The sequence below is a fragment of the Salvelinus sp. IW2-2015 genome, linkage group LG30, assembly GCF_002910315.2.
Source record: "Salvelinus sp. IW2-2015 linkage group LG30, ASM291031v2, whole genome shotgun sequence".
Classification (NCBI taxonomy): domain Eukaryota; kingdom Metazoa; phylum Chordata; class Actinopteri; order Salmoniformes; family Salmonidae; genus Salvelinus; species Salvelinus sp. IW2-2015.
In genome coordinates this window covers 1643281-1655650 of record NC_036869.1, presented here as the reverse complement: position 1 = coordinate 1655650, position 12370 = coordinate 1643281, and the positions used below count along the sequence as shown (strand labels likewise).

The window sequence follows — 12370 nt, the reverse complement described above, 5'->3', positions numbered from 1 at the left end:
TCGTGTATGGTTGCCTACATGACAAAAAGGCGTTCTGATTACAAGTGCACCAGTATCCAAAGTGTTAAGCGAAATCAAGCACAGAAAACAGCATTGGCATTAATAAAACAATATTTCCCACGAATTAAGTCGCAGGTAAATGTGCGTCTTTTCTCAAATTCTGTTCAGCAAGTCTAAAACAGTACATATAGGCATACAACGACACATTTTAAAACATGGTTAAACAAAGACAACATTTCTGTATATTCATGACGTTGAATTAGCCATTAAGAAGAACAAAAATGAAATATAAATTATCGCGTCTATATGGTTGTTGCAAAGGCTTGTGTCGCCTACTGGTTAAATTCGTGTCTTTTCGCACGAATTAAGTAGCACAGAAATTCGTGTATTTTCAAACGAATTTAACCAGCCCAAACCAGCACAAAAWTGCACAAAAACGCACGAAATCTGCTGAAATACATTTTGTACATATATGCGCGAATTGAATGTGAGACTGTGTTGGCTATTTATATGAAACTGTGATGATTTCTGCGGTCACAGGGAGACCGATGAGCATCTTCATTGTATGTTTAGCTGGGTTTTTCTGCGAGTAAAGTGATGCTGGAGGGCAAACGGTAGTCTAACTACGCACTTAGCTGTTCTACTAGTGGTCTGAGGTGATTTCAAATGCAACGTTAATAAAGACTGTTTTGGGAAATGGTTTGGAAATGTATAGCTGCAATATGTAACTTTGTTGGGCAACCTGACAAAATTCACATAGAAATGTGTGTTATATCGATCGTTCTATTGAAAGCAAGTCTAGGAAGCAATAGATCTGTTCTCTGTGCGCGATTTCTATGCTTCCCCTTAAGTTATATATATTTTTAATATTTTCGGTTTTGTACACAAGCTTCAAACAGCAGAAAATACAATATTTTTGGTTATGGAGAATATATTTCACTGTGGTTTAGATGGTACAATGATTATATACACTATACTCGCTTGTTTTGTCACAAACTGAAATTAGGCGAACTATTAGAATATTAGCAATCAGGAAATGATGGCGCGATTTCTGCGTAGTGCATCTTTCAAAAGGCTCTTAAGAGGGTTCTAAAGATTAACTTAGTCTTAAGATACTTTTGGGAAAGCGGGCCCTGGTGTACAGTTCTCAGACCTGTGTAATTTAACTATTATAATATGACCCCTGCAGACTGGTGTCGTATTCATTATGGCACACCATAGCAAAAAAAATTGCAGCGGAGAACTTAAGTGTTTTTCACTCTGCAAGTTCAGCTAGTTCCTCCCTTTTTAAGTCCCTTTTCTACCTTTTTTAGGAGGTCCTAAAGATGAAGCAAATGTATGCTTTCCATTTTGATTTGTGGGTTAATTAATGACAATTGAAGGAAGCGGTGGCCAGAGAATAATATGAGGTAGTAATGTTTTATTGGATGCGTTTTATGCCCAAGCGGCACAGTAGTGGCTGCCGCTGCGCGAAATGGGGCAGGCCGGCACAGTGGTGGCTTGTTGTTTGACGCGCTAGAATAACATGTGGTATAAGGCTTTGCACCCACCGGATCATATCCACAAGAAGTTATCTTTTGAATTACGTCCTATTCATCTATTCACAGAAGAGTTTGATCAGGCGAGGCACACACACACACACAAATATAGTAATTTGAGGGCGTTTGTTTATTCATTCATGCTCAGACATTAAGCTCTGCCCACGCCTCTGGTTACACTGTCAAACTCTGTTTTTGCTGCATTATAGTTGTTTTCCAGACAAAGACACATAAAACCCATAAAAACACTACTGTGTTGTCACAAAAAACTTATAGTATGGAAAGTCACTCCTCAGACTAAGAGGTCACTCCTTCACTGTGTGTTAGTGTGCTGGGGTTTCTGGTGAGTCAGTTTATTGTTCTGAGATTCAATCTTTATTTCAAGTGGTTCTAGATTTTAGGGACTGACTGGAATTCTTTAAATCTATAGACTTTTGTCTCTTTTCCTATCCTTGCTTAGTTCAACCTGGGGTTGAACTATTAAAACAATATAACCCAGAGGTGGAGGTAGACAATCCTCTAAAACAATATGACCCGGGGGTGGACGTGGACAGTCCTCTATTGAAAATGTTTAAACTGGAGGTGGACGTGGACAGTCCTCTATTAAAAAGGTTTAACCCAGGGGTGGACGTTGACAATCCTCTATTAAAACAATATAACCTAAGATCAGTTTAGCCTTTTAGATCACAATGAGTTAGATTACAAGGACGGGGGAAGTTGCACATCCTAGATCAGCACTCCTCTGAGATGCATGATACATACGTCTCCTGGTGTATTCTCTCCCTGGTTGACATATTCCTCCCAACTGACCGTCTGAACTGTCCGGAGGATCTGTCAGATCTCTACGGCATATGTGTCTTGAGTTCCTTTCTTCCTGTTGCCCTAAAGGGTGGGGTCAGTCCTGTTGTAGCTACTACAGTGTGTCTGACTCTGACATTGTGTTGTTGTCAGATCCTCTGGGATTCCATCCCTGGTCACGCACACCAGTCAGTCATCCTCTTCCTTCCTTCATTTACAATGATCATCTGTGGTTGTGTGTGTGTGTGAGAGTCTGGAAGGAAATGGTTCTCCCCTATCTCCCTCTGTGTCCTTTCTCCCCTGTTTACTGTAAAGAGAAGGCAATGACTGGATGGATCGACTGTAGTAGACTCTTGTAGTGTGTGTGTGTTAGAGAGATGGAGATAGTGGATAAGGACAGGGAGATCTCTGTCCACTCGGGTCTTATTACTCTTTCTCTTTATTGTTAAAAGTCAAGTTTCAAGGTTATTTGCCACATATGTGAATACAGTGGACATCTTACTCACCAGAGCTGAACAACATTATCACTTTGTCATTCATTACAGTGTTACCATCACCCTTGTTGTCCAACAGACTAAACATAATCACAATTATGGCTTTGTTGCCACACATTCCGTTAAACACTAACCAGTGTGATTGTCATTCCTTCAGTGATGACCCATCTATATCCACTCAGTGTGATTGCTCCATTCATACAGTAGTGTATCTTAGGTTAGATTGTTGTTGTCATAATAGAGGGTTTTAGCGGTCATGGCCTTCGTTAGCTCTCACCAGAGATTAGAGAGAATGTGCGTGAAAGAAAGAGGGAGAGGAGGGGGGAGTGTGATGGAGAATGTGTGTGATTGTGAGCAGGAGACTGTTTGGGGTTGTGAGAAGTGTTCTCATACTGTGAGACCTGGCCTCTACCCCAGCAGCATACTGTGAGACCTGGCCTCTACCCCAGCAGCATACTGTGAGACCTGGCCTCTACCCCAGAAGCAACAGCAGCTGCCACCTGGCTAATCCTACTGTGCTCCCAGAATATTCACATGAGAGAGGGAAAAAAAACTCCACTGGAATCACCTGGAATGGAGTCGGGGCAACGGCACCTGTCAAAGAACCTTGTGCGTTCCAAAAGTACTGGTATTGTAATCAAATTGTATTAGTCACATGCACCGAATACAACCTTACAGTGAATGCTTACTTACGAGCCCCTAACTAACAATGCAGTTTAAAAAAAAAACGGATAAGAAATGAAAGTAACAAGTAATTGAAGCGCAGCAGTAAAATAACAGTGGGACTATATACAGGGGGGTACTGGTACAGAGTCAGTGTGCGGGGGCACCGGTTAGTTGAGGTAGTATGTACATGTAGGTAGAGTTATTAAAGTGACTATACATAGATGATAACAACAGAGAGTAGCAGCGGTGTAATTGTCTGGGTAGCTATTTGATTAGCTGTTCAGGCGTCTTATGGCTTTGGGGTAGAAGCTGTTTAGAAGCCTCTTGGACCTAGACTTGGCGCTCCAGTACCTCTTGCCATGAGAGGTAGCAGAGAGAACAGTCTATGACTAGGGTGGCTGGAGTCTTTGACAATTTTTAGGACCTTCCTCTGACCCTGCCTGGTGTAGAGGTCCTGGATGGCAGGAAGCTTGGCCACGGTGATGTACTGGGCCATTCGCACTACCCTCTGTAGTGCCTTGCGGTTGGAGGCCGAGCAGTTGCCATACCAGGCAGTGATGCAACCAGTCAGGATGCTCTCGATGGTGCAGCTGTAGAACCTTTTGAGGATCTGAGGACCCATGCCAAATCTTTTCAGTCCCCTGAGGGGGAATAGGCTTTGTCGTGCCCTCTTCACGACTGTCTTGGTGTGCTTGGACCATGTTAGTTTATTGGTGATGTGGACACCAAGGAACTTGAAGCTCTCAACCTGCTCCACTGCAGCCCTGTCGATGAGACTGGGGGCGTGCTAGGTCCTCTTTTTCCTGTTATCCACAATCATCTAATTTGTCTTGATCACGTTGAAGGAGAGGTTGTTGTCCTTGCACCACACAGCCAGGTCTCTGACCTCCTCCCTATAGGCTGTCTCATCGTTGTCAATGATCAGGCCTACCACTGTTGTCATCGGTAAACTTAATGATGGTGTTGGTGTCATACCTGGCCATGCAGTCATGAGTGAACAGGGAGTACAGGAGGGGACTGAGCACACACCCCTGAGGGGCCCCTGTGTTGAGGATCAGAGTGGCGGATGTGTTGTTACCTACCCTTACCACCTGGGGGCGGCCCGTCAGGAAGTCAAGGATCCAGTTGCAGAGGGAGGTGTTTAGTCCCAGGATCCTTAGCTTAGTGATGAGCTTTGAGGGCACTAGGGTGTTGAACGCTGAGCTGTAGTCAATGAATAGCATTCTCACATAGGTATTCCTTTTGTCCAGGTGGGAAAGGGCAGTGTGGAGTGCAYTAGAGATTATATCATCAGTGGATCTGTTGGGGTGGTATGCAAATTGGAGTGGGTTTAGGGTTTCTGGGATAATGGTGTTGTGAGAATGTGTGTCCACTCAGCATGCCAGACATTCTGTGCAGAGTACAACACCATAACTGTAATTATCAAATACATCTACTGTGGACACAATGCAAGGCTGGATGAATGTGTGACATTGTCCCACAGAAGTAACCAGTGTCCATTGTTCCGCACACTCACGTTAATAATCTATACTAGAGGACAATGAACTACAATGAAAAAGAAAACCATTTCTATCTAATAGCCATGGTCTGTTTCTCCCTCCCTCACCATATAAACACTTGTCTGCCTAATATCTATTTTTGTGTCTGTCTAAGCATTTGGCTATGTTTAGAGTGTATGTTGACCGGTCTGTGTGTGTTACAGTTCCTGCTGGTGTTCAGCTGTCTGGTTCTGTCTGTGTGTGTGTTACAGTTTCCTGCTGGTGTTCAGCTGTCTGGTTCTGTCTGTGTTCTCCACCATACCAGACCATCAAAAGATAGCCAACGAAGGCCTCTTCATCCTGGTAAGCCGTCAGCCCCCGTCTCCTATCCTCCACCATACACCCAGCTCCAGGGGCCAGGTGTACCAAGTGTCTCAGTGTAGGAGGGCTGATTTGGGATCATTTAAAAAAAAAWATATATATATATATTTTATTTTTTACACTAACAGTACAAATTGCCCCTGCCAAGTGCCAACCCACCTTAACACGAGTTTAAATCAGTAATGTGTTAGCCTGAGTACCTGTCTGGTTTTGCTTTCAACATCACTATATCATTGCCTTGTTTGGCAAGACAACAACAGGTTGGAGAAAGCGGAGGCAGACTGGAACCTACAGTAGCTAAGTTGATATACTGTTAGTGTAAACACTGGTTATCACACTGAATCTTCCTCTCCATTTATCTGACTAGCCCAGAATTGCCCAGGCATTGCTCCTAAGTGGTAGGATGGTTTAGGGGCAGCTATATAAACCATATACTGTAACATCATTTCTCACACCTCGGTTCAAATACTATTTGAAATCTTTCAAATAATTTGAATGTTTACTCTAGCCTGCCTGGAGTGCCATATGGGTGGGGTTTGTACTTTTGGGACTGTTCTATTGGCTCCATTGTGCCAGGCAAGCTCAATTAAGCTTAGCTAAAGTATTTGAAATGATTCCGAATAGTATTCGAATCCAGGTCTGCCAATTCCTGGACCGTGTGTGTACTGCATTTGTCTGAGTGTGTTTATAACATCATACCGGGGAAGACCTACAGAGTGTCTGATTCTGCGTCCTGTCACACCTGCCGCTGAGTGTGTGTGTGTGTGTTCCGCGGAGGAATGGCAGTGTAAGAAACGGTGGTGTAAGCAGGCGGGAGGACTCAGGTGTTGTTGAGTATACAGGAAATCCCAGACATGAACCAGTAATCCAAACAGCCATAATCACTACTTCCTCTTTCATCTTTAGGAGGATGGCTTTCTGTTTTTACTCTCTGCCTCTTCCACCTGTTTAATTTCCCTCCCTTCCTCTCACTTTTTCTTCTTTTACACTCTGCCTCTCCTTTTACTCTCTCTCTCCCTCGTCCCCCCTCTCTCCCTTTTCTCTTTTTCTCTCTTTCTCCCAATCTTTCTTGCTCTGTTTCTCTCTCCTGTTTGCCCTCCCCTCTAACTGTTAACTAATGGTCAAACTTGTATTTTATGATTCTACATAATGACATTCACTCTTTGAATCAATCTTTTAGCCATTATTGAGCTTTGCTTACGTGAACATTACTGTAATGGAAGATTGAGCCAATTTACCCGCTAATGCAAATTAAATATGGGAAATGGAACAGAGATAGAAAACATGAATTAATTACTATATACAGTTGAAGATGGAAGTTTACATACACCTTAGCCAAATACATTTAAACTCAGTTTTTCATGCTTCCTGACATTTAATCCTAGTAAAAATTCCATGTTTTAGGTCAGTTATGATCACCACTTTATTTTAAGAATGTGAAATGTCAGAATAATAGTTGAGAGAATTAGTTATTTCAGCTTTTATTTCTTTCATCACATTCCCAGTGGGACAGAAGTTTACATGCACTCAGTATTTGGTAGCATTGCCTTTAAATTGTTTAACTTAACTGCCTCATTCTTCCTGACAGAGCTGGTTTAACTGAGTCAAGTTTGTAGGCCTCCTTGCTTGCACACACTTTATCAGTTCTGCCCACAAATTTTTGTGAAATACCTTGACTTTGTTGTCCTTAAGCCATTTTGGCACAACTTTGGAAGTATGCTTGGAGGAAAACGGGGGATGCTTGCAAGCCGAAGAACACCATCCCAACCGTGAAGCAAGGGGGTGGCAGCGTCATGTTGGGGTGCTTTGCTGCAGGAGGGACTGGTGCACTTCACAAATTAGATGGGATCATGAGATAGGAAAATTATGTGGATATATTGAAGCAACATCTCAAGACATCAGTCAGGAAGTTAAAGCTTGGTTGCAAATGTGTCTTCCAAATGGACAATGACCCCAAGCATACTTCCAAAGTTGTGGCAAAATGGCTTAAGGACAATGAAGTAAAGGTATTGGAGTGGACATCACAAAGCCCTGACCTCAATCCTATAGAAAATTTGTGGGCAGAACTGAAAAAGTGTGTGCGAGCAAGGAGGCCTACGAATCTGACTCAGTTACACCAGCTCTTTCAGGAGGAATGGGCCAAAATTCACCCAACTTATTGTGGGAAGCTTGTGGAATGCTACCCAAAATATTTGACCCAAGTTAAACAATTTAAAGGCAATGCTACCAAATACTAATTGAGTGTATGTAAACTTCTGACCCACTGGGAATGTGATGAAATAAATAAAAGCTGAAATAAATAATTCTCTCTTCTATTATTCTGACATTTCACGTTCTTAAAATAAAGTGGTGATCCTAACTGACCTAAAACATGGAATTTTTACTTGGATTAAGTGTCAGGAATTGTGAAAAACTGAGTTTAAATGTATTTGGCTAAGGTGTATGTAAACTTCCGACTTCAACTGTATATTTTGATTTGTTTAACACTTTTTTGGTTACTACATGATTGTGTTATTTTATAGTTTTAATGTCTTCACTATTATTCTATTCTGGTAAAAATAAAGAAAAACCCTTGAATGAGTAGGTGTGTCCAAACTTTTGACTCGTACTATATATAGCACCATATTTGGCAACACTGACAGTGACTAAGGAGAATGATTTTGTCTGTTTTCACTCCCATTCTCTTTTCTTTGTCCTTCTCTAACTCTCTGTCCATTGTCACAGATTATCATTTTGTAAACAGATGGTGAGCTTCTTTAACTGACCTTGCTGTGACCCTATGCTGATCTGTGGTGTTAAGTTGGTTTCCTCATAATGACCCATGACTGACCCTCTCCCTCTGTCTCCCCCTAGATGAGGTTGTAATGATCATGGTGTTTTCTCTCTCTCTGTCTCTGTCTCCCCCTACAGGAGGTTGCAATGATCGTGTTGTTCTCTGTCTCCCCCTACAGGAGTTTGTGATGATCGTGGTGTTTGGTCTGGAATACGTTGTGAGGGTTTGGGCATCTGGCTGCTGCTGTCGCTACAGAGGATGGCAGGGGAGACTACGCTTCGCCAGGAAACCCTTCTGTGTCATAGGCAAGATGCTGTCTCTCTCTGTCTCTCTCTCCCTGTCTGTGTGTGTGTGTCTATTCACCGACAAGATAATGTGTAAGTATACAGTCGTGGCCAAAAGTTTTGAGAATGACACAAATATACATTTTCACAAAGTTTGCTGCTTCAGTGTCTTTAGATATTTTTGTCAGATGTTACAATGGAATACGGAATTATAATTACAAGCATTTCATAAGTGTCAAAGGCTTTTATTGACAATTACATGAAGTTGATGCAAAGAGTCAATATTTGCAGTGTTGACCCTTTTTCAAAACCTCTGCAATCCGCCCTGGCATGCTGTCAATTAATTTCTGGGCCACATCCTGACTGATGGCAGCCTATTCTTGCATAATCAATGCTTGGAGTTTGTCAGAATTTGTGGGTTGTTGTTTGTCCACCCGCCTCTTGAGGATTGACCACAGGTTCTCAATGGGATTAAGGTCTGGGGAGTTTCCTGGCCATGGACCCAAAATATCGATGTTTTGTTCCCCGAGCCACTTAGTTATCACTTTTGCCTTATGGCAAGGTGCTCCATCATGCTGGAAAAGGCATTGTTTGTCACCAAACTGTTCCTGGATGGTTGGGAGTAGTTGCTCTTGGAGGATGTGTTGGTACCATTCTTTATTCATGGCTGTGTTCTTAGGCAAAATTGTGAGTGAGCCCACTCCCTTGGCTGAGAAGAAACCCCACACATGAATGGTCTCAGGATGCTTTACTGTTGGCATGACACAGGACTGATGGTAGCGCTCACCTTGTCTTCCCGGACAAGCTTTTTTCCGGATGCCCCAACCAATCAGAAAATGGATTCATCAGAGAAAATGACTTCACCCCAGTCCTCAGCAGTCCAATCCCTGTACCTTTTGCAGAATATCAGTCTGTCCCTGATGTTTTTGCTGGAGAGAAGTGGCTTCTTTGCTGCCCTTCTTGACACCAGGCCATCCTCCAAGTCTTTGCCTCACTGTGCGTGCAGATACACTCACACCTGCCTGCTGTCATTCCTGAGCAAGCTCTGTACTGGTGGTGCCCTGATTTTGCAGCTGAATCAACTTTAGGAGACGGTCCTGGCGCTTGCTGGACTTTCTTGGGCACCCTGAAGCCTTCTTCACAACAATTGAACCGCTCTCCTTGAAGTTCTTGATGATCCGATAAATGGTTGATTTACGTAGGTGCAATCTTACTGGRAGCAATATCCTTGCCTGTGAAGCCCTTTTTGTGCAAAGCAATGATGACGGCATGTGTTTCCTTGCAGATAACCATGATTCGAAGCACCACCCTCCTTTTGAAGCTTCCAGTCTGTTATTTGAACTCAATCAGCATGAGAGTGATCTCCAGCCCTGTCCTCGTCAACACTCACACCTGTGTTTAATGAGAGAATCACTGGCATGATGTCAGCTGGTCCTTTTGTGGCAGGGCTGAAATGCAGTGGAAATGTTTTTTGGGAATTCAGTTCATTTGCATGGCAAAGAGGGACTTTGCAATTAATTGCAATTCATCTGATCACTCTTCATAACATTCTGGAGTATATGCAAATTGCCATCATACAAACTGAGGCAGCAGACTTTGTGAAAATTAATATTTGTCATTCTCAAAACTTTTGGCCACGACTGTACTTACTTACGATACATGTACGGAAGTAGCATTTACATACATACATGGTTTCCAAAGAGCAGTAGAAATGCATATGTTAATGATCTATTGATATGTGTCTGAGCTTACTGGGACTGAGTGTTGTACTGGATGTGCATTGTGCAGCTCTCTTTCTCTTAGCCCATCTCTCTCCTCTTTCTCCTCATCTCTTCTCTTCCTTTCACCTCCTCTCTTTCTCTTAGCCCATCTCTCTCCTCTTTCCCTCATCTCTTCTCTCCTTCACCTCTCTCTTCTCTTACCCATCTCTCTCCTCTTTCTTCCTCATCTCTTCTCTCCTTCACCTCCTCTCTTCTCCCCCTCTTTCTCCATAGACTTCATAGTGTTTGTGGTCATTGGCGGTGATCGCAGCGGGTACCCAGGGGAACATCTTTGCCACCTCTGCCCTGCCGCAGCATGCGTTCCTCCAGATCCTCCGGATGGTACGCCATGGACAGACGAGGAGGCACCTGGAAACTACTGGGCTCTGTGGTCTACGCCCACAGCAAGGTGGACACACACACATGCACACACACAGTGGATGATGAAACACTAGTATTAGTGATATGTGTCAAAGCAAAATTAAGGGGGTGTCATGCCAACCACACACACACCCACAGATACTGTACACATACTGAACGGTTAGGGTCACCTACCTCGAAAACTATATCCACCTTAGACTGGTAGTTAGGAAACCACTCTGAAAAGTTACAGCCAAATACACTGCACACAAACACTCAGGATGTCAGGTTGATGGTGATGCATTATATGTGTTGTCAGGTTTTTGATGATTATAGTGTTGTCAGGTGAATGATTATAGTGTGTCAGCGTGATGATTATAGTGTTGTCAGGTGATGGCTGGTGGTTTTATAGTGTTGTCAGGTGGATGATTATAGTGTTGTCAGGTGATGGTGGTGTGCGTTATATAGTGTTGTCAGGTGATGGTGGTGATGATTATAGTTTGTTCAGGTGTGGTGGTGATTATAGTGTTGTCAGTATGGTGGTGATATTTATAGTGTTGTCAGGTGATGGTGGTGATGATTAATTAGTGTTGTCAGGTTGGTGGTGGTGGTTTCATAGTGTTAGTCAGGTGATGAAGTGGTGGTTTATAGTGTTTGTCAGGTGATGGTGGTGATGATTATAGTGTTGTCAGGTGGTGGTGGTGGTTTATAGTGTTGTTCAGGTGGTGGTAGTGGTGTTTATAGTGTTGTCAGGTGGTGGGTAGTGGTGTTATAGTGTTGTCAGTTGGGTGGTGGTGGTTTATAGTGTTTTCAGGTGATGGTGGTGGGTTTATAGTGTTGTCAGCGGCGGTGTTTATGTGTCAGGTTGCGTGGTTTATGTTGTTGTCAGTTGGTGGGTGGTTATGTGTGTGGTGATGGTTGATATAGTGTTGTCAGTGATGCGTGGTGAGATTATAGTGGTGGTGATGCGTATAAGTGTTGCATGTGATGGGGTGGTGATGATTATAGGTGGTGTGTGATATATTTCAAGGTGATGGTGGTTGATGATTATAGTGCTGTTCAGGTGTGGTGGGTGGTTTATAGTGTGTCTGGATAGGCTGTGTGTTGCGTGATGTGAATAGGTTTTAGGGTGAGTGGTTGTTTTTCAGTGATGGTGAGTTATAGTGTTTCAGTATGGTGTGATGTATCATGTTGTAGTGATGGTGGTGGATTTAGTTTCATAGTGTGATGTTTCAGTGATTGGTGGTTGATTGATTATAGTGTTGTCAGGGTTGATCGTGGTGATGATTATAGTGTTGTCAGGTGGTGGTGGTGTATATAGTGTGTCAGGTGCATGGATGTGTTGATGATATAGGTGGTCGTGATTGGTGTGGTGATTATAGTGTTGTCAGTGTGAATGGTGTGTGGTGTATAGTGTTCGTCAGGTTGATGTGTGGTGGATATTATAGTTGTTCAAGTGATGGTGGTGTGATTTATAGTGTTGTCAGGTGATGGGTGGTGATGATTATAGTGTTGTCAGGTGATGGTGTGATGATTATAAGTGTCTCAGGGATTGATTTGTATGTGATGTTAGTTAGATGTTAGTCTGGTGTGGTGGATGATTATAGTGTTGTCAGGTTGGATCCGGTGTGGTGAATGATTTTATAGTGTTTTGTCAAGGGTGGTGTGGTTATAGTGTGTGGTGGTATGTAGTGTTAGTTAGTGGATGATAGTGGTGTGGTGAGTTGATTATAGTGGTTGTCAGGTGAGTTGGTGAGATTAAGTGAATCTTGCAGGGTGATAGGTGGCTGATATTATGCAGTGTGTCAGGTGATGCGTTGGGTGGATTATAGTGTTGT

The 12370-nt window shown here is 43.0% G+C and overlaps 1 protein-coding gene across 1 annotated transcript in view; it reads left to right on the top strand.

Moving 5' to 3' along the window:
• Positions 1–12370, top strand: part of LOC111954769 (potassium voltage-gated channel subfamily KQT member 4) — a 110037-nt gene that overhangs the window by 59536 nt on the left and 38131 nt on the right. Inside the window, exons 2-3 of the mRNA XM_070436115.1 lie at positions 5247–5337; positions 8307–8433. Of these exons, the coding sequence (XP_070292216.1) occupies positions 5247–5337; positions 8307–8433 (218 nt within the window). The remainder of the gene's footprint in view (positions 1–5246; positions 5338–8306; positions 8434–12370) is intronic.